The sequence below is a fragment of the Hypanus sabinus genome, chromosome 3 (genome assembly GCF_030144855.1).
Source record: "Hypanus sabinus isolate sHypSab1 chromosome 3, sHypSab1.hap1, whole genome shotgun sequence".
In the NCBI taxonomy this organism is placed as follows: domain Eukaryota; kingdom Metazoa; phylum Chordata; class Chondrichthyes; order Myliobatiformes; family Dasyatidae; genus Hypanus; species Hypanus sabinus.
Window position 1 is genome coordinate 118,501,132 of NC_082708.1, and position 27,055 is coordinate 118,528,186.

At 38.7% G+C, this 27,055-nt stretch overlaps 1 protein-coding gene across 1 annotated transcript in view; it reads right to left on the reverse strand.

Moving 5' to 3' along the window:
- The window catches only part of prmt9 (protein arginine methyltransferase 9), a 60,895-nt gene that overhangs the window by 24,887 nt on the left and 8,953 nt on the right, over positions 1-27,055 (reverse strand). The window contains exons 2-4 of the mRNA XM_059965013.1: positions 13,878-14,026; positions 12,179-12,415; positions 6,163-6,330 (exon numbers count right to left, since the gene is read on the reverse strand). Of these exons, the coding sequence (XP_059820996.1) occupies positions 6,163-6,330; positions 12,179-12,415; positions 13,878-14,026 (554 nt within the window). The remainder of the gene's footprint in view (positions 1-6,162; positions 6,331-12,178; positions 12,416-13,877; positions 14,027-27,055) is intronic.

Genomic DNA, 27,055 nt, shown 5'->3' on the forward strand with positions numbered 1-27,055 from the left:
GCCTAATCACTAGACAATTTACAATGACCTATTAACCTACCAACCAGTATGTACCAACTAGTATGTAAGTGGGAGGAAACTGGAGCAGCTGGAAGAAACCCACATAGTCACAAGGAGAATGTACAAACTCCTTACAGGCAGTGGTGGCAATTGAACCCTGGTCACCTGTATTGTAAAGCATTCCGCTTATCACTATGCTATCTACCTTATTTGAAACATAACAAGAAATCTAAAAATATCTTTATATATTTCATCTGATCTTAGACTTTAACATTATATTGAAGTTTATTTAAACCAAGGCTTTAGACAAGACGGTCTGGAAAAAAATAATAATGTGAAGAACTTGTGTAAATCACTAAAAATTACATTATTAATCTATAGTTAGAAACATAGAACAGAGAAAAAGACTCAGAAGTATTACAGATAACAAAGAAAACAACAAGAGAAAATCACAGATGATAGAAATCCAAGCAACACACAAAAAATGCGGGAGGAGTTCAGCAGGCCAGACAGCGTCTATGGAAAAGAGTACAGTCGAAGTTATGGGCCAAGACCCTTCATCAGGATGAAATATTACTTTGATTTAATTTGAATTTTCAGTTTTATTTTCAAAGTTCAAAGTAAGTGTTATTATCAAGATACATATATGTCACCATCTACAACCCAGAGATTCATTTTCCTGTGGGCATACTCAGCAAATCTACAGACTAGTAACTATAACAAGATTAATAAAAGATAAACCAGAGTGTAGAAGACAATAAACTGTGCAAATGCAAATATAAATAAATAGCAATAAATAATGAGAATGAAATAATAAAATAAAGATCCTTTAAGTGAGAATGTCGGTTGTGGATCACCAGAAATAGAAAGAGTCCTTTTGTTCAAGAGCCTGATGGTTGAGGAGCAGTAATTGGTCTTGAACATGGTGGTGTGAGTCCTGAAGCTCTTGTACCTTCTAACTGATGGCAGTAGCAAGAAAAGATCCTGGCCTGGATAATGAGGAACTCTGATGATGGATGCTGCTTTCCTACAACAGCAATTCATATAGATGTCCTCAATGATTGGGAGGGCTTTACCCATGAAGTCCTGGACCGAATCCACTACTTTTTGCAGGGCTTTCAGCAATAAATGTTTGCATACATTCTTAAGGAACTTAAAAGAAAACTATGAGTCACATGCATTTAAAAGAACTGACACATTCTCTTCTTTCCTTTGCATTAAGACAGTATTCATTAATGCCAGCACTGGAATGCTGGAATGAAATGCCGTATGGAGCTCCAATTTGGAGCAATGACAATGATGAAAATGATAAAAAAAAAGTTTAGAAAGCAACTCAATATTTATGTCAGGCTTAAATGAAATGTCCTGGAACAACACACAAAATTGCTATGTTAGTCATATCCTGATAAGCATTCTTGCTGATGACGTACACTGCTTCTCTTAACTGCAAAACACACTGCATTACCTGTTCTCTTAAATTACACTTTGAATAAGTACATTCAACTATTTAAAAATCAGTCTCTCCATACAATTTGAATCAAGCACATCAAAATCTCCCCATCAATAAGGACTATTTTCATATTCTGGCAAAATGAAGATCTTTCAAAGCTTGGATACATATCTTGTTTCTAAATATGTCTAATTTTTCAAAGGGAAGGTCAACTCTTGTGGGGCCATATTATAGTACCCAACCCTTCCCCCAAAAACAGTCAACTGGGACTTGAATAGTTCAGTTGTAGAAAAACTGCTCATAATTGTAAGAATAATCAGTTTGTTTAAGTGGGAGATTTTAATTTCCCTAGAATTGACTAGACCACCCAGAGTGTTAAGAGCCTGGGTAGGGTGGAATTTGTGAAATGCATTCTGGAAAGTTTCCTGAGTCTGTATATAGAGGTCTCTACTGAGGATAGTGCAATACTGAACATCCTCTTAGGGAATACAGGAAGGCAAGTAACGGAAAGTGACAATCAAGGAGAACTTTGGCGTCAGTGACCATAAATCTATTAGTTTTGAGATAGTAATGGATTTATAGCTGTGAGAGCTGGACTGTAAGGCTGGATAAAGAAGAATCGAAGTCTTTGAACTTGGCTGCTGGAGGAAAGAGTTAAAGAGTTTGCTGGACAGCAAGAAGATCCAACAAGTCAATACTTGAAGAAATAGGCCAGACTGCTCACTAGGAGGCTTGATTATGAGACTAAAGCTCAAATATTTTGGCCACATCATGAGAAGACAGGATCCCTTGGAGAAGACTCTCATGTTAGGTAAAATAGAAGGTAAAAGAAGGAGAGGACAACAGAGACTACGATGGATAGATAATATCACTCAATGCATATGACCTTGGGGGACCTTAGAGAGGAAGTTTCCAACAAGGCAGCTTGGTGTGCAGGAATCCATTAGGTCGCAAAGAGTCGGACTCAACTTAATGACTGAACAACAAACTAAACAAAACAGGCTGCTCCTGAACTAAAACAGAGCTGATTTCAAGGTAATTGAACAGGATCTGGCAGAAATCAATTAAGTGTGCCCGTTTAAAGGGAAAGGAATGAACAACAAGTGGGAGACCTTTAAAAGTGTGATATCAAGTGCCTCGGGGCAGCATGCTCTTTTTAGTGTGAAGGATAAACCTGGCAAGTTTTGGTGTTCTTGACTAACAAGAGATATTGAGGTTCTGATCAAGGAAATAGGAAACATATATTAGGTTTAGAAGGTCAGGATTGAGCAAATTCTAAGACGACTATATAAAAAAAATTAAGAATACTATTAAGGAGGAAATTAAAAGGTCAAAGAGTTGGTACTGTCAGGTAAGGCTCTATAGCTATATTAACTGTAAAAGGGTGACTAAGGAGAGAGCAGGTCCCCTTACAATTCAGCACGGCCACCTGTCTTGAGTCACAGGAAGTGGGTGGCTTTTTAATTATTATTTCTCCTCATTGTTTGCTGAGGAGAAAATCATGGTAGCTCAAGAGACAAGGGAAACAAGTTTTGGAAGAGGTACTTGCAGCCTCATAGTACATTAAGCCATTTAAATTGCCAGAGCATGACCAAGTGCACCCTCAGACTTTGTGAGAGGCTAGAAAAAAATTACAAAGGCCCTAGAGGAGATATGTACTTCATCATTAACCACTGGTGAAACTCCTTAAGACTGGAAGGTGGCTAACATTGTTCTGTTGTTTAAAGAGGGTAGCAAGAACAAGCCATATCCTTACTAGGACAGGTCAGTCAGCCTGACATCAGTACCAGGGAAGTTACTGGAGGAAATTAATCAGAATGGGATCTACTAGCATATGGATAGACAAGGTCTGATCATGAAGAATCAGCATGACTTTGAAAGTTGTAAATCGAGCTTTATATAAAAAAATCAGAGATTTTTGACTCTACATCAACAGAATCAACACCAAAATGCCTTTAAAGTTATATGCTAGCCAATCACCTTTCATACTTTCAGTTAACTGGATTTCCATAGTCTCAAATATTGCTTTCTCAGTTGCCTCTTAATTCTACCGAAGTGGAATTGGATGTATAATTGTAGAATACAGTATTTGTTTTAATGGACCCTACTTTGTAGCATTTCTTTGGACCATAATTTAATCATTGGATAAATCTCTGCCCTGGAATCAGATCAAGCCACTTTAGCCTCTCAAATATTCTTATTCATATGCTATTCTTCAAGCTTATACCTATACCACAAAATTAACTGTGAAATATTTTGAGAGATTTTTGCTTAGGGTCAATACGTTCAACATACACCTGTTCTTAGTTCCTTCAATGCACAATTTTATAGGCAACAATTATATTTTAAAATAAGGTGTTCTTATGTAATGGCTGAAACTGCAAAAGTTTTGGTAAAGGATATATATATTCAACCTTAGAGAATTCACAAACATTACCCAAAAAATTAAGAAATAAAATGTGCTCTCTCAGAGTTTGAGTGGAAAAAATAAATCCTAGAAATTTTCTTCCCAACTTGAATTTCTTGATGTTTTAGTAGTCATTGATACTGTTGAGAATTGATGAGATTTCTACTATAACACCAACATCAGGAATATGCTCTGCACCTCATCAGGACATGAGGAAAGTTGATAGGTCTTGGTTTCTCATTACACAAAAATAAAGATAATTAGTTTTTCACTTTTACCTTTAAGTTGTGAAAGAAATGCAACTCATCACCTGTTGTCATGTCCAATGCATGTTTCATATTTTATCATTAATTAGTTCTTTGTGTTTGCTTGTATACTCTAAATATTGATTACATTTATCTGATACTGTGAAGTAAATAATTAGTGCTTAGAAAACAGGCGCATTTGAGTTTGCTTTCTTCTGTATTTATTTGTGCATACAAGTAGTTTTGCATACTTTAGTGCTAATGACAAATTTTGAGTAACTAGATAACTACTGAGATATTGGCCTGGCACCCCCTGCCGTGGATCATCTTGTTTCAGATTTAATAACAAAAATTATATTTTGAAAATGTACTGACGTCCTGATGAAGGGTCTTGGCCTGAAACATCGACCGTGCTTCTCCCTATAGATGCTGCCTGACCTGCTGTGTTCCACCAGCTTTTTGTGCGTGTTGCTTGAATTTCCAGCATCTGCAGATTTCCTCATGTTTGCTTTTAAAAACGTACCTTGTGTGTTTCATTGACAGTATTAAAAAAAAATGTTAAAACCATGCATCAATTTGGCAAAAAGATGAGTCTCAAAGAGCTTCCATTGGGATATGAATGTCCTGCATATAGCATCTAGCAGGACATAAACACCAAGAGATTCCACAAATGCTGGAAATCCAGAAGAACATACACAAAACGCTGGAGGAACTCAGCAGGTCAGGCAGCATCTATGGAAAGGAACAGAGTCGACAATTTGGGCTGAGAACCTTCATCAGCAGAGAAGAAGGGCTTTGGGCCGAGACGTCGACTAATTATTAATTTCCATAGATGCTGTCTGACCTGCTGAGTTCCTCCAGCATTTTGTGTATTGCATCTATGATGGGTTTTTTTGTTCTCATGCATCCCTGATGAATGTTGTCACATCTCCATATTATTCACATTAATTCAACACCTTGCACTCACAATAATGTGGCAATGTCAATCCCTACAGTCTGTAATTTTTGGGAAATATACAGCTAATTATTTTTTAAGACCCAATTCAAGATTTTTTTTTAATTTAATGTTTTTTTTAAAGTGGAGCTGTCTCTACAATTTCCAGAATTTTTTTATCCAGTCAGTTGACTGAACACCAGAGCAAGGCATGGTTTAATGCTCAAGAAGAAAGTGAACCACAATTTCTGGAAATTATGGACATTTAACTAAAGGCATCACAATTCAATTTATGCTGTAGTGCAGAAAATGAACCAAACACTATTATGTTACACTTCTGTCATTTAAAATAAGCCTGAATTAGATGTGTTGAAAACCACATTTTATTTTTATGAAGCATCCTAAGCAAGAATTAAAATCTCTTACAAACTAATGGATAACTGCTTAACAAATATTTTCAGACATGTACAGTAATACTATTTTGGACTGTTTGTTAACTTACCCATACAATGTGCATTTGCAATTAATTCTGTCTGAATAATCCTATTTGACAGTTTGGTCAATTCAAAGGGCATAAATGAAGTTATTCCCATTAGGCACTAGTTCCAGGAAAATATAGAAACAAGAGAGTTACTCTCCCCACAGTATTCTATCTGCCATAAATTAAATGCAGACGGTTACATTTCAGAGGAGGCAATACAACATGCCCCACAAATCAAACGGCCCAACATATTAAACAAACCAAATATTGGCATTTATATATACCACCTATGTATTCAAACACAAGTCAGAAGGATAATTTAATCCAATACATTACTCGTCTTCCTCCACCTAACCTATACAAGTAACTGCCTGTGCTTCTCTAACATTAACCTACCTCTATTGTAATTATTAATGAAAAGAAAAATAATTTGTAAACTAATAAAGTAGATGAAGAAATAGCAAGCTGCACACTGAAAATTCAAAATAACACTTTTAATCAAAAAACAAACAAACCCTTGGAGGATGCAGCCTGGAAAAAATGTTGCAGTACTTCACCGAAAGACTGCCAAAGGTTAAATTAATTCTGTCAGTAGAATGAAGTAATAATTTTGAACCAAAGATTTTAAGTTATGACCAAACACACCTGCTGGACAGATCTTTCGGGATTTCCATATCCAATGATTTCATGTGCAGAATCTTTATCTCTCCTGCCATTTGGTTCGAAGCGACCACTTCACAGGCAAGTTCATACATTGTCTTGGACAGCTCACAAGCATATACTTGACAGGCTCCAGCCTTTTTTGCAAACATACTGAATTACAAACAAGGAAAACAAGAATTTAAAAATTAGAATATGTATGGTTTAACAATCTTTTAATCATCTTTCATTTATCTGCTGATGGCATTTGACAAAGACTATCCTCATACAGTGGATTCCAGTTAATTGGGCCATCGGTTAATCAGGGCAGCCACTTATTTAGGACAACTCTTAAAGAACAAAAACTAATTGAGAAAATAAACAGGATTCCTTTTGTTTATTTGGGACACTATCCCACTTCGTTGGGAGAGGAAACTGTTGCCAAACAGTTTCTAGCTAGCTGTTAGACACTACATCATGTTTAGAGCATCAATTCCAAGTGCTTCTGAGCAAAAAGCAGTAACTTTTGTTACTGATAGTTGGTAAGAAATAAGCAGCTAGACAATTCAGAACTGTGGTTTCAAGCTTTCAGTAATGACCAGGAGTGAAAATGAAATGATTTCACTACTTCAACAATTTAGAAACCATGAAGAATTTGAAAGTATTGACAATCATCTTGAACATTACAATGAAAATGAAGATTTAGAGAATGTAATCACTGAAGGCGGTCCATTGTCTGCACTGATTTTACTTGTTCATTTACACTCAAAAGAACATGAATTCCTCCACCAATAACTATTAGGAAGCAATACATAATTTTATAGTACTGTAGTGGTATTGGTAGCATTCTAATTTGCTCTGTACTTCATTTAAATACATAACTTGTTACTCAGTTAAATGGCAGTTTATCATTTTTATACTTTTTTAACAATTTTCATGAAACTTTCGCTAGTTGGGGCAGCCACTTAACTAGGCCAAAATGTGCCGGTCCCAACGTGTCCCAATTAACCAGAATCTACTGTATATATATTTTATCAGATCCATGCCTGTGAATGGCAAACAGGCATCAGAAGTTATTTGTTGATGTAGATTATGCTTGTGTTTTAATGTATAGCCCCTTCTATTAATCAAGATATGATTGTTGAATCTTCACCAATTTATAAGCAAATTTAATAAATAATTTCAACAATTCTTTAAGAAGTTCTTATGGTATTGCCAATTTTGAACCCAATGACACTCGAATGTTATCTGTGCTGATATTGCAAGTATTTTTTCTCAGTAAGTACAATTCAGACTGGAAAATTTTCTGAGTTCTAATACGCAAGAAAATAAGTTTACTGAGATAGACTGATTGACATTAATGCTCATTATGTAAACCAGGGGCAAAGAAGGGGGAGCAGTAAGAAAAGTCACTCCAGAGGTTTACCAGTCCCAAAGTGGGAAACAGAAACTGAAGCAGGTGAGAGTGTCACACCATCTATTTTTATTCAATATACGGAATGTGATGCCTACCACAAAATGGAGCACAATGCGACTCAAGAATCAAATAGCAGCAGGTTTTGGATATTACAATGAAGATCACAGTGGAGAGATGTTTGTACCCACTAGAGAGAAGACACTTACCTCAAAAATACCCTCTATGGATCTCTTACTTCACTACATACCCACCTCTTACCGCTCATGCCTGGTCTCCTTCCATCCTTTATACAGATGGTAGAGGACCACCAGCAAAATACCCATGCATAACTGCTAGTTTTTGAAATTATACTTTTCATTAAAGTTGGATGTCACCAAATAATCCCATTGGTTTCAAAGTACAATGGTATGCAATGAAAAGCAAAAATAACTCTTGTTATGTTGAGCTGAAAAATTCCCACCGAGTTCCTCTAGTGCCTTTTGACAAATTCTAAACTAAGTACGTATATATGACCACTGGGAATTCAACTGAGGGTACATAAACTATGTCTTCTTAGAGCTCTTGCAACTAAAAAGTTTTGAAATCAGATCTAATCCTTCTTACATGAATCACTCTGCTGCTACAAATACACAAGTTCTGAATGCCAAGCAGCCAGAATCCAATGGCATGGATACAAATTAAGATAAAGACACAAGCATTTTACAATATTTTAATTTACAGCAGATCCCCTTATGAGATTAGCTCAATTAAATAACGAGTACAAATGGCCATTACTTGATTTAACTTGGCAGTTCCTTATCTGCTCAGAAGAAAATATTATAAAAATAAACTAAACTTAAAGTATGACCTTTTGTTAAAAAATTCTAAATACCATTCTCCACTTTTCCTGAGTACTAGTTCACCATGAATTTATTAACAACGCTAAACAATCGGTTCAGGAATACATACGTGGACAATTAAATATGGGTGGAGAAATCTTAGCCAAGAACACCTGGAGGAATTTGATTTTTGCTGCAATCTCTTAAAACAATGTTACTTTTGTGTTTATTACTGAATTTATTAAAAGATAAAATGAATGTTTTAATGGGCTCTGGCTTACTTATTTTACACGATCGGACATTGGAGAACCAAACCACTATACAAACACAATATGCAAACCAAAATATCATACTGACATCTCTTCCCAATATTATCCAAATAATAAATATATATATACTAGTCCTATAACCCTACCTCCAAGGTCTGACAATTCAATTACAGTTTGAGTTTACATCCAGACAGCACCAATTATTTTGAAATGTCCATTACATCATAAGATATATTAAGCTGTAATTATTAAAACAGTGGAAAATTTCCTCCTCACTCACAACCAATCCTGCACTTGTTCTGCTCTTTTTGGCCACTCTCTACCCACAATAAAAAAAAACCGTTATCCTTGGGAGTTTCCAAATTAACCTAAATTCTGTTTGCCTGTTATGTGGTATAAAATCTTCTCACCTCCCAATCCAAATATTGGTACAACCTATGTAAAATTGCATTTTGTGAACAATTTCAAACTTGCATATAAAGTTAATAGATGAGTTAAGAAACACTAAGTATACTCTGAGATAGTCCCTCAACAGAACACTAACAAACTTGCAGCATCAAAGGGTTTGACTGGGCATCTATGTTGGAAGCTGATAAAGCCTTGTTAGATACAGAATGTACATTTCTTCAGCACTCCTTGAGTATCCTGCATAAACATTTTTTGTAAGGGCAGTACAGGGTCAAATGGAAGAATCCTCCCTGGCTCTCTCCCCTAATCCATGGAAATTCCCTGAAGTGGCATCGGCTTCATTTCACAGAACAATACAGTATCCTGGTTCCTCTCAAACAACCCAGGGATTAAATATAATTGCCTATAAGTGGAAAGGAATGGTTCTTTCCCCCCCCCCCACCCCCGTTCTTATTTTAATTCCTTTACCTTTTCTCATATTTCTAATTTCTGAATATCATGCACTTCCTGAGACTCCAACCAATGGATTTACTACAAACAGCCTTCAAATATCTTTGTCTTGGAAAAAGGGCTAAAGAATTTCTCCCAACATCCACCCGTGAAACTCGGGAAATGGCTATGACAAACCTTGTACTGAATAGCACCATCATGTTTCATTCTTTTTTGGATCAATCTGGACTTTGATTCATAGTATATGCACTATTTCTCTTTTATTATTGTTGATTTCAAGTCATTGCTTTTGTTTACCACCATATTTGATTGTGTACTTCTCGTCTGCCCTATAAACCTACTAGACAATTTCTATTAATGGTTGTGGTAGTCTGCACCTCTAATCGCTCCTAGATTTATCTCCAGTCTGAATCCCTAATGGCTCAGGAGCAGGCATCATTGGACACTCTCAGAATCAACATTACATCACACTTTTATATGCTAAAGATCAAACGTAACAACAGGACAATTCTACAGTTACAATGTATTCATACTGCTTTCTTTGATTCAAACACCTAGATCTTCACAACAGCACTCAAGACACCTAAAATTGAATGTTAATCACAGCTATCTCTGAGTTGTATTCGTGCAAGTGCAGATATCTCAGGTGAATGGGGTGTTTCCTGGTTTGCAATCCACCTGAGACTACAGCTCCAAGAATACCATTGTTCTGAGCTGTGTTTTAAATTCAATCTTCAATCCACATTCCCATCTGAAGAATGGCTGTTGTTGAAATTAATACTTGCTATATTCCATAACTCCAGAATATGCCCTAACAGCTACCAATAACTTTGCTTAACCGCAAAAAGTCTAAGACTTCAACTGTGTTATTCACACCACAGAGCAGTGATGGGAAATCATTTTCTGACGAGTAGGCTGCCTGTGCTGACTGTCTGTCTTTCCAGCACACCATTTCTTCCAGCATGTTCTCAAGCACAGTACTCTGCTGGCAAGACTGCACTGCCCCTTGGAATCCATTAAGTGTGGTGCAGTTGTCTCAAAAGCACCATTTACCTGGAATGGAAAGCCAAGCAAAGCTGCACTTTCCTGCTTTTCTGCCCATTTAGTCAGCAAAAGCAAATAAACCCAAGTGGAGATGTCTGTTTTTAAATAGAAGATCGAAACAACATTCCCTTCTACAAATCCATATATATGAACAAGGCATGTGTTTTTCTAACTGGAGCAGACAAAAACTGAAGGTGCTGGACTCCAAAACAAAAATCAATTCACTCACCATGTTAAACAGCGTTTGTGGGGAGAGGAACAGTCAAGTTTCAGTAAAAGAAAAGAGGTATTTTAAACTGTAGACTAAAGTAGGGTGGAGAAGACAGAAACAACGTCTATGATAGAGCCCATTTAAAAAGTGACAAAGAGAGAAAAGTGAAAACTAAACTGAAATATGAAGACAATGCCACATTCAAGGGAAGAGACGGGGAAAAAAAAGGTAGTTATCTGAAAATGTTAAACTCAGTATTGAATTGTGAAGTCTGCAACGTGTTCAGACTGAACTTGAGGAACTGTGCTTTGAGCTTATATTGGGCACCATTGGAATAACGCAGGAGGAAAAAAGGTTAGAGCTCATAACGGCAATGGGAAGGAGAATTAAACTGATAAGAACATGGGAAGTTCTAGGTAACCACTGCAGACTTAATACAGCAAAGGTCATCAATCTGAATTTTGTTTTCTCCACTGCAGAAGAATCCACATGGTGAGTACAGAATGCAATGCACTAACTTCAAAGTAGTACAAAGGAACCTCTGCTACAACTGGAAAAACTGTTCAAGTCCCTGGATAGTAGTAAGAAAGAATGAAGAAAAGGGGGCAGGTGTTGCATCTTTCTTGAATACTTGGGAAAATCACCTTGAGAAGGAGAATGGTTGATGAAGAAGGTACAGTGCACTGCAAAAGGAACAGTCCCTTCAGAATGCTGAAAATGTAAGGGTGACTTCCAAGGTCTGCCCTTAAAATGTAAACAGAAATTCCCATCTTTTTATGTGACAGTCTGTCTACTGGTCTGAAGAGAAGCCAATTATCTTTTTCTTCCTAGTTTTCTTGCCTTTTCTTTCATAAAGTGACGACATATTTCATTTGGCAAAGGTTATTCTTAAAGTTACACAGTTCTGCACAATTTTGCTCACATTCAGAAATACAATCCAAATGTATTTTTAAATACACTTGTGGCAGCTCTCTGGAGGTGATGGCATTAGTGGGAGCACAGTGAAAAGGAGACAGCAAGAAGACCAGGCTAACCTCTGGACATTAACACCCTACATTCATTGGCAGTCTAACAGCATGATCTTAATAACATGATTAAACCTCAAGAACATGGATATTTTTCAACCTGTTTAACCATGTAAAAACATAAATACAGCATAATATATAAATATTTTGTTAATCTAAAATAATTATCTTACATTAAAAACAATAAGTAACAGCATTAAAATCTCAGATATAATGTGGAAAATGATTTTGAGATGCTATGCTTTTAAATAAAAACATTTTTGTACTTTCCTCCACCAAATCCCATTTTCATAAAATACACAAAAATAACTAAAGCACATACATACAAACTCAAGGGTCTGTACATTTATTTCTTTCTTTGACAAGAAAATTCAACAGACCTTAGGATGCCAGTTCCTGTTCCAACATCCAGCACAGATGTGCAGCCAGATTGTACTGCTTTCTGGATCGCTCTCTGATAGGCAACATTCCTCTTTTTATCATTTAGCATTAAAAAATGCCACCGCTCCACCAACCAATTAGCAACACGATAAAAATTCTCCCTTGCATCTGCACAGTCAGGATTGAGTTTAATGGCTTTGTGGAAATAGCCAGCTGCTTCATCTCGGAATCCCATGCTGATCATTACGCAGAAAAGAGAATGCAAAACTGAAGTTATTTGGTATAATGACTTTTTTTCTTATGACAAAAGGTAATTTTGATTCTTATTAACAACAAAACATTTCTGGAATCAATAACAAAGCTGTAACTTGATTACACAGATCAGTAAACACTCTGGTTATTTCAGTTTTATTGTTGACTACTGAAAGTGGTTTGTTTATAGATGTGAATGATATGACAGCCATTCTTGTAAAAAGACCAGAGATTTTTTTCCCCCACTTGTTACTTGTTTGCTCCTGAATAGGTCTTAAATTGGCATATCAACCTCAAAATGGTTATGATGGTAACCAGAGCCACAAACATACAATGGGAGCACCACTAACTTTTAAAATCCATTAAAATGATGAGGTATCCTGTTCACTCTACATCTGGCAGTATTTTATCCTAGAGGTGAATGAATCAAGTTTGATGAAGCCTTTTGTGAAGACTAATTTTATCTATCTCTAATAAGAGGATGACATCGATAAAACCATGTTTAAATATCCATTAATTATGCCCTTCAGTTAGCAATAGAGAACTATCACTGTGCATCTCTGCATTTCAGATGATAATGATGGTGTTTCTTTTAGTCTTTTAGATAGGGCAATGCAGAATTTCTGAGTTAATTTATCACATTTATGGGAACGATGAAAACTTCACAATTTATCTCAGTTCCTTCAGATTAAGACAGATAGTAAAAATATGAGGCTTGCACTCTTGAAAATATCCTTGGGTTCATATATCACATGAAGGGGTCAAATTCAGCCAATATGCTCAGCTAGTAGTAATCAGTATCAATGATACTACTATAATATCCTAAGGCAGGACAGTAGCACAACATTTAGTGATTCTAACTTACAGTTCCATGTACCCAGATACAGTTTGAACCTCAGGTGCTCCACATGTGGAGTTTGCATGATCCTTGTGACTGGTTAAGTTTACTTCACATGCTTCAGTTTTCTCCTACATCCTAAGATGTGCAAGATGGCTAAATGGCTACTGAAAGTTATCTTTTAAATGACAAAATGGATCAAAAAGGAAGTTGACAGGCCTGTCTGAGAGGAAACAAATTGTAGGGCTACAAAGAATTAAGGAGAGGGGGATTGGAACCAATGAAATTGCTTCCCTGGGAGGAGACATGGACAAACTGGACCAATAGCCTATTTTTGTGTTGCACCAGAAATAAGATGAATATAAGAACTATCAACTACCAAGCCACATGAAATTAGCAAAACTGAAAATAAGCTCTTTAGTTGACATATGTTGAAAAATTCACTAGATTAGGGTACAGGGTACTAACATTCAGCGGGACTAAGTTCACAAATTACTTACCATTATTGGGTAGGACATGAAGGAGCAGATGACAGAAGAGGTATAAAGGAGAAAACTTACAAACATTAAATACTACATTCAAATTTAACTAAAAATAGTTGCACAAACCTAAATAAATGTTCCCCCATACTGTTCCATATCACCTCATTATTGGGATAGAGCTCCAAGGCCTGCTCATAGCAGTCAAATATATCCTGTATTCGACTTAAGGAATTGAGTTCTTCTGCCCACTTAAACAGGGTATTTTGAAAAGATTCCTGTAATTTTACAAACAAAAGGATACTTAGTCAAATACAGCAAAATAGTCTTACAAATATCTTGATTCTAAGGTGCTTTAGCAAATTCTGAAGTTATTAACGATGCTATAAAATCCATTTTTTTTAATCACATACTCTGTACAGGATATTACAAAAGCTTTTCTTCATTGTCCAGCTAAGTATTGCCAATGCTAGAGACAGAAAATTCTGAAAATACTCAGCAGGTCTCTTAACACTGGATTCCTGCTGGTACAATTGGGAGTCCAGTTTCAAACTCACAGTCATAGCACGAATTTCTGTGACACTGAAACACTTAGCAGGAAATGAAGATAGCACCAACTGACTACGAAGAACTCTTTTACAACAATTTTTTAGGACTAGTACTCCTTAACAATGATCTTTCAAGAATCAATAGATTCTGGCATTGCACCTAGCAAATGTTACTCCGCTATTTAAGAAGGGTGGGAGGCAGCAGAAAGGAAATTGTAGACCTGTTAGCCTGACATCATGGTTGGGAAGTTGTTGGAATCGATTGTTAGGGATGAAATTATGGATTTCCTGGACACATATGACAAGACAGGCCAAAGCCAGCATAGTTCCCAGAAAGGAAAATCCTGCCTGACAAATCTACTGCAATTTTTTGAGGAAATTACAAGCAGGGTAGACAAAGGAGATGCAACAGATGTGGTGTACTTGGGATTTTCAGAAGGCCTTTGACGAGGTGTTACACATGAAGCTGCTTAGCAAGATAAGAGCCCGTGGAATTACAGGGAAGTTACTGGCATGGGTGGAGCATTGGTTGATCAGCAGAAAACAGAAAGTGAGAATAAAGGGATCCTATTCCGGCTGGCTGCCGGTTACAAGTGGAGTTCCACAGAAGTCACAGATGGCTGCTTTTTAAGATATATGGAAATGATTTGGACTATGGGATTAATGGATTTGTGGCTAAATTTGCCGACGATACAAAGACAGGTGGGAGGAGCAGGTAGTGTTGGGGAAACAGACAGCCTGCAGAGAAACTTAGATAGTTTAGGGGAAATGGGCAAAGAAGTGGCAAATGAAATACAATGTTGGAAAGTGTATGGTCATGCACTTTGGTGGTGGAAAAAATAAATGGGCAGATGGGGAGAGAATTCCAAATGCAGAGATGCAAAGGGATTTGGGAGTCCTTGTGCAGGATACCCTAAAGGTTAACCTCCAGGTTGAGTCGGTGGTGAAGAAGGCAAATGCAATGTTGGCATTCATTTCTAGAGGTATAGAATATAAGAGCAGGGATGTGAAGTTGAGGCTCTATAAGGTAGTCATGAGACCACACTTGTGTGCACTTTTGGGCTCCTTATTTTAGAAACGATATACTGATAATGAAGAAGATTCACGAGAATGATTCCAGGAATGAAAGGGTTACCATATGAGGAACATCTGGCAGCTCTTGAGCTGTATTCCCTGGAGTTCAGGAGAATGAGGGGGGATCTCATAGAAACATTCCAAAAGTTAAAAGGCCTGAACAGATTGGATATGGCAATGTTATTTCCCATGGTAGGGGAGTCTAGGACAAGAGGGCATGACTTCAGGATTAAAGGACGTCCATTTAGAACACAGGTGTGGAGAAATTACTTTTGTCAGAGAGTGGTAAATCTGTGGAACTAGTTGCCACTAGCAGCTGTGGAGACCAAGTCACTGGGTGCATTTAAGGCAGAGATAGATAGGTTCCTGATTAGCCAGGGCATCAAAGGGTATGGGGAGAAGGCAGGGGAGTGGGGATGACTGGAAGAATTGGATCAGCCCATGATTGAGTGGTGGAGCAGAGTCAATGGGCCAAATAGCCTACTTCCACTCCTATATCTTATGGTCTATGGTCCTTCCATCCAATACTACAAAAAAAGTAGCTTCACTTTTTCCCTCAATCTCTGTATATCAACATTCCCCACATCATTGTTACTGGAAACCATTTTCCTCAGCATCAAAGTCTTGTTAGGCTTTGCCTGCATTCCCTCCCCTTAAATATGAGGAGCTGCGTATCAGTGTTCTAGAGACAAAAAATGGACTACAAATAATTTCAAAACTGTATTTTCAAAGCTGACAGTCAAGTTTTTAAGAATACTTATCTGCAAATTGGATTACATAGCACCCTTCTTAAAGCAATATACAATTAAAAATACAATTAATCCAAGTTTATAATCAATTCTGGATCAATTCACACCGAATAGAAAACCCAACCAGACTCTTCCGGTCATGAAATATTCTTGTGACCATGACACAATTGCCATGTGAACCATTATGCCTTACTCAATGCTCCTTTTTGATCATTTGAACCACATTGTCCTGAGGATATCTATAAATAAGTACTTCTGAGTCAGTGCCGAAATGTTATCAACCAATCCCATTGCATAAAACTTTCCTCTTCAACAATGTCAATCAATTATTCATTCTTTGGTATAGTGACCCAAAGCAAATTTCCACCTTTGACTACCAACCATCACTCCCCCACCCTGACATAACACCAGCATTCACTCATCAAAACTCTGAACATATTTCACACACAATATTGCAACCACAATAGCAACCTCCCAATGGTATTTCCCAAAGTCTTTGCACTTTCAAAGTTGATGCCAACTTTTTATTTTAATTTTGCATCAATCTCTCTAAATATCAGGAAGATCTCCCTCTCCCTTCGGCAAAATTTTGGGCTCATCACCACATCAATCTCATCAACCATGCAATACCACCTACGCTACCAACCACACCAATGCTGGCATAATTTCACAATCCCCACCAACTTCCTCACTGGATGTAAACTCAAGAGTGCAAAAGCTGGAAAATGGAGCAAAATCCAGCAGTTTTTTTTATACCCTTCACTAGATGTGTCATGCTTACACTACCCCTATTCTCCCCTTAATAAAATCATATGGATACCAATGCTAACATGTATACCTAAGCCCACCACACACGCTCAGATACCAGGTCGGAACCTGAGCCACACCTCCCAAGACTTGCTTTGGGATAAGAGGAGCAAGCAGCATTCAGTGCTGGTAACTTGCAGCTTAGATTTTAGCTCCAATTGCAAAATAAATTGCTTAAACTGTCAAAGAATATTGTTGTGCAGAGATAAGTGGCAGGTCAAAAGATTTTAGAATATATAAACAGAAAGAAATGTTAAACATTAATAAGGAAGGAAGAGTGAGAGATAGAGCTATCCACATTTTAAATGGTAAGAATTTGCATAAATACAGTATTTAAAAATGTAGATTAGTCATAATAAGCAAGGATAAGGAATTGTAAATGTAAAACAAAGAGACGGTAGATAAATTAAGCAGGTATTTTTCCATCAGCCTTCACAATTAGTAACATCCCAAAAGATGGCTATAAATTGCAAGGGAGGGAGGAAATAGAAAAATCACAAAGACCAGAAAAGCAGTAACGAGTGAATTTCTGGAGCTGCAAGCAAACCAGCATCTGGGTCCTGATGTACTACATTCTGACCTAAGGTCTGAGATAAAGTGGCTAGAAAGATAGTTGATTTGTTATTTTAAATATTTCAAGATTCCTTTGACTGGGAAGAAATTCTATTATATTGGAAAATAAAGAATGTTGCTTTGTATTCAAAAAGATATTTGTCTAATTACCTTGAGACTGAAACTAGGACAATACAGGTCTATCACCTAGGGAAAAAATTGGAAGCTATTCGTAAATTTTTTATCGAAGGACACTTAAAATTCAAGGTAACCTGGAAAGGGCAGCATGGCTTTGTAAGGAAAATCATGTTGGCCAATTGAAAGTTTTTGAAAAATGTCAGCCCAAGGATACAGTGTAGGCTATATAGGACTGAATTGCGGTGAAATTTCATTCTCCTAAGAATGGTGAACCTGTGTAATTCATACCACAAACAGCAGTTAAGGACATATCATTAAATATATTCAAGGAAGAATTAAGATTATAGCGCTAATGGCTAAAGATATCAAGAGAAACGTAAATCAACACGTACAAACAAGCTGGATGAACTCAGCAGGTCGGGCAGCATCCGTTGAAATGAGCAGTCGACGTTTTGGGCCGAGACCCTTTGTCAGGACAGAAGGCTTTACGTTTTGTGTTTTCTCTTTGTGTTTACTAAGAGAAATGTATAGAAAGCTGGATCATGGTAATGAGTTCAGATGATCCAAATAGTCATTCCCTACTCATAATTTCAGTGTTTAAACAGAGAAGGCTCAAAAGCCAAATTAATGTTCTTGTTTGCAGAACCAACATCACAATGGCTGCTGGTTCTTCACCTCTACCATTCAGGTGCACCCTTTAGGCAAGTCTATCAGCAAACTCTCAGTTTGTAGAATTTTCATAATTTCAGAGATTATAAATTAGAGCTCCACTTCAGCACCACCATGCTATTGTCGTGAAGCTGCCATGCTTCGAAAACTGTTAAGACTGAGCTGTAGGTACCCAGCCCATTTTCTTCTATAATAAGTATTTTAACCTACTTTTGGCTTGTAGCTCTTCTATAAATAATTGGGTTGGTGGGGAGGAGCAGTGTGTGAACTAAGTGCTTACATACACCTGTGACGATGGGTAAGTGTAAGGAGTTATGGAACAGTGCTAACTAGGTGAGGCCTATAAAGCTAATGCAGAAGATGCAAAGGATCTACAAAAACCTTAGGCTATGGCACATGCTGTTAAAAACATGGGGAAAGTTTCCAGAAAGAAATGTAGATAAAATGACAACCATATACATTAAACATAGTAGAAGTACAGTACATGTTGCTAACTGCCATCATCTGAGTGAAACAATTCTAATGTAGACAACAACATCTTTAAAAGATTTGATATACTCCAGGTATTCACAAGAGTTACATTTTAATAATTTAAATGCCCCGTTTATCATTCCCTTTGAGTATAAGCACATTTAAAATGCTATCAAGAACATTTGGTAGAATCCATGAAGTTGGGAGACAGTTGTTGGTTAGGAATTAATAGATAAAAAAAATGAGTAAATGATTGGGGAAGTTGTGCCGTGCACCCAGGGATCTCTACTAAGACCTAGGTTATTCAATATAGTTATAAATAATTTAATAAAGTACAGTAATAGCTTCATATCCAAGTTGCAACTCCAGACTCAAATAGCTATCTCAACCACTATTCTGGCTGGCTGGTGTTACAATGGCATCAACGCCAGACTCCAGAGCGAAGGTTCCCGAGTTCAAATCCAAGTCGGGCCACCCCCAAGCACACTTTCCACCCGTGCCAGGTTGAGCGTCGAGCCAGCCACTCAGCCTCGTAAAAGAAAGGGTCGAGGCAGGAATGTTCATATCGTGACCCGGTTAATCCAAAAGGAGACCAATCCTGACACCACGCGCTAGACAAGAATGGCTGACTGTTTGGTGCAATGCGCTAAAAAAACACTCCTCCCACCTGTTTCCTGCGAGGACTCTTTCCCCAGCTTCTCTGGCTCCTTCTAATCTATTCTGATAATGACACCTTCCATACCCGTGGTTCTGAAGGGTTACCCTTTACCATTAACTACGGTTTCTCCTACAGAAATGCTGATAGGGTTCTCAACCACATCAGCGCTAACTCTTGCACTTCTGGTGTCAACCCCCTCCCACCCCCAACCAGAGCAAGAAAAAATTTCTACCTTCCATTCCACTAACCTATACATTCGGTCAATCACCCTCCACAACACCCAGTGAAATACCACCAAACACATTTTCACCTCCCTTTCCTTTTTCAGCATCTCTGATGATCCATTGAGCCATTCCTTCCGAAACTTCCACTCTTCCATTTTCACCAACACTCATTTCCCTTCTTAAGGCACTTTCCTAACAACTGCAAGACATCTAACACCTGTCCTTTAACATCTTCCCCCCCTTCATCCAAGACACAATTATCTTTTCCAGGTGAAGCAGCAATCACTTGCATGTATTCCCTATTAGTGCACTGCATTCAATGCTCATGATGAGATCTGTCACATTGGATAAACCAAACACATATTATCTGACAGCTTTGCAAAATGCATCCACTCAGTCTGTTTTCAGCTGCCTTCGCTTTAATTCTCCATCCTACCCCCACACTCACTTGTCACTTTAGCATCTTATATTTCTCCAATAAAACTCAATATCAAAGAAGAGCATTTCATCTCTGCAATGGGCTCATTATTCCCTCAGACACAACACTGAATTTAATAATTTTAGATACCACTTTTTTCAAATTTGTGCAGCACTATCATTCAAGGTTATCAACTTATTAAAGTTAACTCATTTTTCTCTTTCCACTGACATGCTGCATAATTCTAGTATTCTATTTTATTTTAAAGTTTCAAAGACTTCGCTGTTATGTATCTCATAGTCCTGGCATCCACGTTGCATTGTATTTCTCCTCTTTCTAGTTACATCTCTCCAGACAGCATCTGCAATTAATGAGCTAGCTCCACCTTCTTTCAGCTGACATTTACATGTTTCCTTTTCAATCCGATCCTGTTTTCCCAAAGTGAAACAATTAAGTAAAGCAAATGCTTAAACAAAATCTGCCATAAGAAACACAAGTAAGATTTCCGGAGGAACTCAGCAGGTCAGACAACATCTATGGAAATGAATAAACAATCCTGAAGAAAGGTCTCCACCTAAAATGTGAACTGTTTATTCATTTCCAGAGATGCTGCCTGACCTGCTGAGATCCTCCAGCATTTTGCACGTGTTTCTCTGAGTTTCCAGTATCTGTAGAATCTCTTGTGTCTACCATATAGATTAGATTGGAAACAGATTAGCCATTAGCAAATATGTAGGAATATGTCAAAAATATAAAGGGGATTTGGGATTAAGCATCAGTTTGAAAGGCAAAGACAACAGTCGATTAAAATGTTTTCCATTATAATGAAGTGAAAGAATTGATATCTCAAACAGGTATCAACGCTGCATTTAAAAAGCTAATTGCTAAATTACTTCCAGCAAATATCCACAAGCATCACAAAGAACTTGAATTATATCCTGACATAATTCAGAAGGGAATCCTAGATGCACACAGCAAAGAGTTTTTTAATTAGTGTGAAAAGGGAATGACATCAACAGATTTCTGGTTGGCATTATATAAGAACTATTATAAATAGAGAAAGTCTGGTTGGGCTGCAAAAAGGCATAGACGTTAACAGATTTTAAAAGAACATAAAAACTTAAGTAACCACAAGATCCAAGTACCACAAGTACCTGCTGAACTTGTAAACATCATTTTGATTAAATCTGAAATTTGACAAAAAAGCTGATATTGGAATGAATAAATATTCCATAACAAACATGTGAATGGATAACCAAAGTTCCAAATAAATAAAATTAATAAACAAATAAATACTAACTGGAGACAAACTGCTGGAAATCAATAACCAGATTATCTTCTAGAGCCAAGGGTGTACCTGAGATTCATAATATGTACTTTAAAACTGTCTACACAATCAGAAAAGTATGCTAAAATACAACATGATGGAATATAAATAAGCAGGCATTCAAAGGTCGATTCAAATAGAAAAGTCTTGATACATGCACTGTGGTTTACTGAGGGATAGAAAGATGGATATGGTGATTCTGGCCAGTTTTCCAGCATTTCAAAGAACTCTTCTTCTTAAACACAAAGTACACTGCAGATGCTGTGGTCAAATTAACACATAGAAAAGCTGGATGAACTCAGCAGGTCAGGCAGCATCCGTTGAAATGAGCAGTCAACATTTCAGGCCGAGACCCTTCGTCAGGACTCTTCTTCTTAAGCAGTCCTTGAGAATCAAGTGCTCATTTGTGAAGTCCAAGGAGGCATATAAGGTCAGTCAGAGACCTGCAGCAGCTTTTAAATGTGGAACAGATCTAGTGTTCCACTGAACACCACCCCACAGAATGATAATTCAGTATATCATTCTTGATCCTTCAGCCCAAGCACCTGCAAATACATTCCCCTCTGTACTCTAAAGAAAGGCGTCTGTGCTCTGCAATGTCAGGAACAATACTTAGCTGTCCCCAGTGGTGCCTCCACAGAAGTGATTTACCCATGGCTTAGAAACATAGAAAACCTACAGCACAATATAGGCCCTTCGTTCCACAAAGCTGTGCCGAACATGTCCCTACCTTAAAACTACCCATAGCCCTCTATTTTTCTAAGCTCCATGCATCCATCCAGGACTCTCTTAAGAGACCCTACCATTTCCACCTCCACCACTACCACTGGCGGCCCAATCCATGCACTCACCATTCTCTACGTAAAAATGCTTACCCTAGACCGATTGCAAGGCATCCTCAAGGGTGAGGGGGAACAGCCGGAAGTGGTAGTGTACGCCGGCACAAATGACGTCGGGAAGAAGAGGAAAGAAATTCTCTGCAGGGTGACTTCAGAGAAAGAAGGCTGAAAGGCAGGACCTTCAGGGTGGTTATCTCCAGTTTGCTTCCAGTTCCTTGTGCTGGTGAGGGCAGGAACAGGGAGATATGCGAGGAACTGGTGTGGCAAGCAGGGTTTTAGATTCTTAGACCACTGGGCTCTGTTTTGGGGTAAGGATGAATTGTACAAAGGAGACAGGTTGCACCTTAACAGGCAGGGGACCAGCATTCTGGCAGGCAGGTTTGCCACTGCCACACGGGTGTGCTTAAACTAATAAGTGGGGGGAGGAGACGAACTGGAAATATAAAGATGGAGTTAAAGGGAAAGAAAGAATAAGAAAAGTTAAGAAAGACAGCAGAATTAAAGGGGCAGAAAGCTCGGGAAGGGATCGGAAAGTATGGCCAAGTACAATAGGGATTGATGTGAGAAGCGAGGGGAGTAATAGATTAAAAGTATTATATATGAATGCATCGAGTATAAGAAATAAAGTGGATGAGCTTGAGGCTCAGTTGGAAATTGGCAAGTATGATGTTGTAGGGATAACAGAGACATGGCTGCAAGAGGACCAGGGCTTGGAAAATAAATATTCAAGGGTATATGTCCTATTGAAAGGACAGACAGGTGGGCAGAGGGGTGGGGTGACTCTGCTGGTGAGGAATGAAATTCAGTTCCTTGAAAGGGGTGACATAGAATCAGGAGATGTAGAGTCAGTATGGATAGAACTGAGAAATTTGTAAGGGCAAAAAGACCCTAATGAGAGTTATCTACAGGCCCCCAAATAGTAGCCTGGATATAAGGTGCAAGTTGAATCGAGTGAAAATTAGCATGCCGCAAAGGTAATGCTGCAGTTGAAATGGGGGATTTCAACATGCTAGTAGATTGGGAAAATCAGGTTGGTACTGGACCCCAAGAAAGGGAGTTTGTGGAGTGCCTCCGAGATGGATTCTTAGAGCAGCTTGTACTGGAGCCAACCAGGGAGAAGGCAATTCTGGATCTAGTGTGTGTAATGAACTGGATTTGATAAGAGAACTCGATGTAAAGGAGCCATTAGGAGGTACTGACCATAATATAAGTTTTAATCTACAACTCGAGAGGGAGAAGGGAAAATCAGAAGTGTCAGTATTACAGTTGAACAAAGGGAACTATGGAGCCATGAGGGAGGAACTAGCCAAAGTTAACTGGAAGGACACCCTAGCAGGGATGACAGTGGAACAATGGCAGGTATTTCTGGGAATAATACAGAAGGTGCAGGATCAGTTCATTCCAAAGAGGAAGAAAGATTCTAATGGGAGTAGGGGGTGACCGTGGTTGACAAGGGAAGTCAAGGACAGTATAAAAATAAAAGAGAAGTATAACATAGCAAAGATGAGCGAGAAGCCAGAGGATTGGGAAACTTTTAAAGAGCAACAGAAGATTACTAAAAAGGCAATACAGGGAGAAAAGATGAGGTACGAAGGTAAGCTAGCCAAGAATATAAAAGAGGATAGTAAAGGCTTCTTTAGGTATGTGAAGAGGAAAAAAATTAGTTAAGACCAAAGTTGGGCCCTTGAAGGCAAAAACAGGTGAATTTATTAGGGGGAACAAGGAAATGGCAAACGAGTTGAGCAGGTACTTTGGATCTGTCTTCACTAGGGAAGACACAGACAATCACCCAGATGTAATAGTGGCCAGAGGACCTAGGGTAACGGAGGAACTGAAGGAATTTCACATTAAATGGTGTTGGGTAGACTGATGGGACTGAAGGCTGATAAATCCCCAGGGCCTGATGGTCTGCATCGCAGGGTACCTAAAGAGGTGGCTCTAGAAATTGTGGATGCATTGGTAATCATTTTCCAATGTTCTAAAGATTCAGGATCAGTTCCTGAGGATTGGAGGGTAGCTAATGTTATCCCACTTTTTAAGAAAGGAGGAAGAGAGAAAACAGGGAATTATAAACCAGTTAGCCTAACATCAGTGGTGGGGAAGATGCTGGAGTCAATTATAAAAGATGAAATAGCAGCACATTTGGATAGCAGTAACAGGATCAGTCCGAGTCAGCATGGATTTACAAAGGGGAAATCATGCTTGACTAATCTTCTGGAATTTTTTGAGGATGTAACTATGAAAATGGACAAGGGATGGACAAGACAAGCCAGTGGATGTAGTGTACCTGGACTTTTTGGTAAGGTCCCACATAGAAGATTAGTAGACAAAATTAGAGCACATGGTATTGGGGGTAGGGTACTGACTTGGATAGAAAATTGGTTGGCAGACAGGAAACAAAGAGTAGGTAATAACGGGTCCTTTTCAGAATGGCAGGCAGAGACTAGTGGGATACCGCAAGGCTCGGTGCTGGGACCGCAGCTATTTACAATATACATTAATGATTTAGATGAAGGGATTAAAAGTAACATTAGCAAACTTGCAGATGACACAAAGCTGGGTGGCAGTGTGAAATATGAGGAGGATGTTAGGAGAATGTAGGGTGACTTGGACAGGTTGGATGAGTGGGCAGATGCAGTTTAATGTGCATAAATGTGAGGTTATTCACTTTGGTGGCTAGAACAGGAAGGCAGATTACTATCTGAATGGTGTCAAGTTAGGAAAAGGGGAAGTATAACGAGATCTAGGTGTCCTTGTTCATCAGTCACTGAAAGTAAGCATGCAGGTACAGCAGGCAGCGAAGAAAGCTAATGGCATGTTGGCCTTCATAACAAGGGGAGTTGAGTATAGGAGCAAAGAGGTCCTTCTGCAGTTGTACAGGGCCCTGGTGAGACCCCACCTGGAGCATTGTGTGCAGTTTTGGTCTCAAAATCTGAGGAAGGACATTCTTGCTATTGAGGGAGTGCAGCGTAGGTTCACGAAGTTAATTCCCAGGATGGCGGGACTGTCATATGTTGAAAGATTGGAGCGACTGGGCTTGTATACACTGGAATTTAAAAGGATGAGAGGGGATCTGATTGAAACATACAAGATTATTAAGGATTGGAATCCCTTAGGGGATTTCCTGCTAGAGGCAGGAAACATGTTCCCGATGTTGGGAGAATCCAGAACCAGAGACCAAAGTTTAAGAATAAGGGGTAGGCCATTTAGAACGGAGCTGAAGAAAAACTTTTTCACCCAGAGAGTTGTGGATCTGTGGAATGCTCTGCCTCAGAAGGCAGTGGAGGCCAATTCTCTGGTTGCTTTCAAGAAAGAGTTAGATAGAGCTCTCAAAGATAGCGGAGTCAAAGGATATGGGAAGAAGGCAGGAACGGGGTACTGATGATTGTGGATGATCAGCCATGATCACATTGAATGGCGGTGCTGGCTCGAAAGGCTGAACAGCCTACTCCTGCACCTATTGTCTATTACCTCCTTTGTACCTACTTCCACACACTTTAAAACTGTGCCCTCTCGTGCTAGTTCTTTCAGCCCTGGGAAAAAGCCTCTGACTATCCACATGATCAATGCCTCTCATTATCTTCTACACCTCTATCAAGTCACCTCTCATCGTCCGTCGCTCCATGGAGAAAACGCCGAGTTCACTCAACCTATTCTCATAAGGCATGCTCCCCAATCCAGGCAACATCCTTGTAAGTCTCCTCTGCACCCTTTCTATGGTTTCCATGTCCTTCCTATAGTGAGGCAACCAGAACTGAGCACAGTCCTCCAAGTGGGGTCTGACCAGGGTCATATATAGCTTCAACATTACTTCTCGGCTCTTAAACTCAATCCCACGATTGATGAAGGCCAGTGTACCGTATGCGTTCTTAACCACAGAGTCAGCCTGCATATCAGCTTCGAGTGTCCTATCAGAGTATCCCTCAGATCCTCCACACTGCCAAGAGTCTTACCATTAATATTATATTCTGCTATCATATTTGACCTACCAAAATGAACCACCTCATACTTATCTGGGTTGAACTCCATCTGCCACTTCTCAGCCCAGTTTTGCATCCTAACAATGTCCCGCTGTAACCTCTGACAGTCCTCCACACTATCCACATCACCCCCAACCTTTGTGTCATCAGCAAATTTACTAACCCATCCCTCCACTTCCTCATCTAGGTCATTCATAAAAATCCAAAGAGTGGCGGGGTCCCAGAATAGATCCCTAAGGCACACCACTGGTCTCCATGCAGAATATGACCTGTCTACAACCACTTGCCTTCTATGGGCAAACCAGTTCTGAATCCACTAAGCAAAGTCCTCTTAGATCCCATGCCCCCTTACTTTCTCAATAAACCTTGCATGGGGTGCCTTACCAAATGCCTTGCTGAAATCCATATACATTACATCTACAGCTCTACCTTCATCTATGTGTTTAGTTACATCCTCAAAAAATTCAATCAGGCTGATAAGGCATATCCTGCCTTATTTTTAACCATACTATGCCTTTCCAAATGTTCATAAAGCCTGCCTCTCTGGATCTTCTCCATCAACTTACCAACCACTGGCCTATAATTTTCAGAGCTATCCCTAATCCCTTTCTTGAATAAGGGAACAACATCCGCAACGCTCCAATCCTCCGGAATCTCTCTCGTCCTCATTGATGATACAAAGATCATCGCCAGAGGCTCAGCAATCTCCTCCCTCGCTTTCCATAGTAGCCTGGGGTGCATCACGTCTGATCCCAGTGACTTATCCAACTTGATGCTTTCCAAAAGCTCCAGCACATCCTTTTCCTTAATATCTACATGCTCAAGCTTTTCAGTCCGCTGCAAGTCATCACTA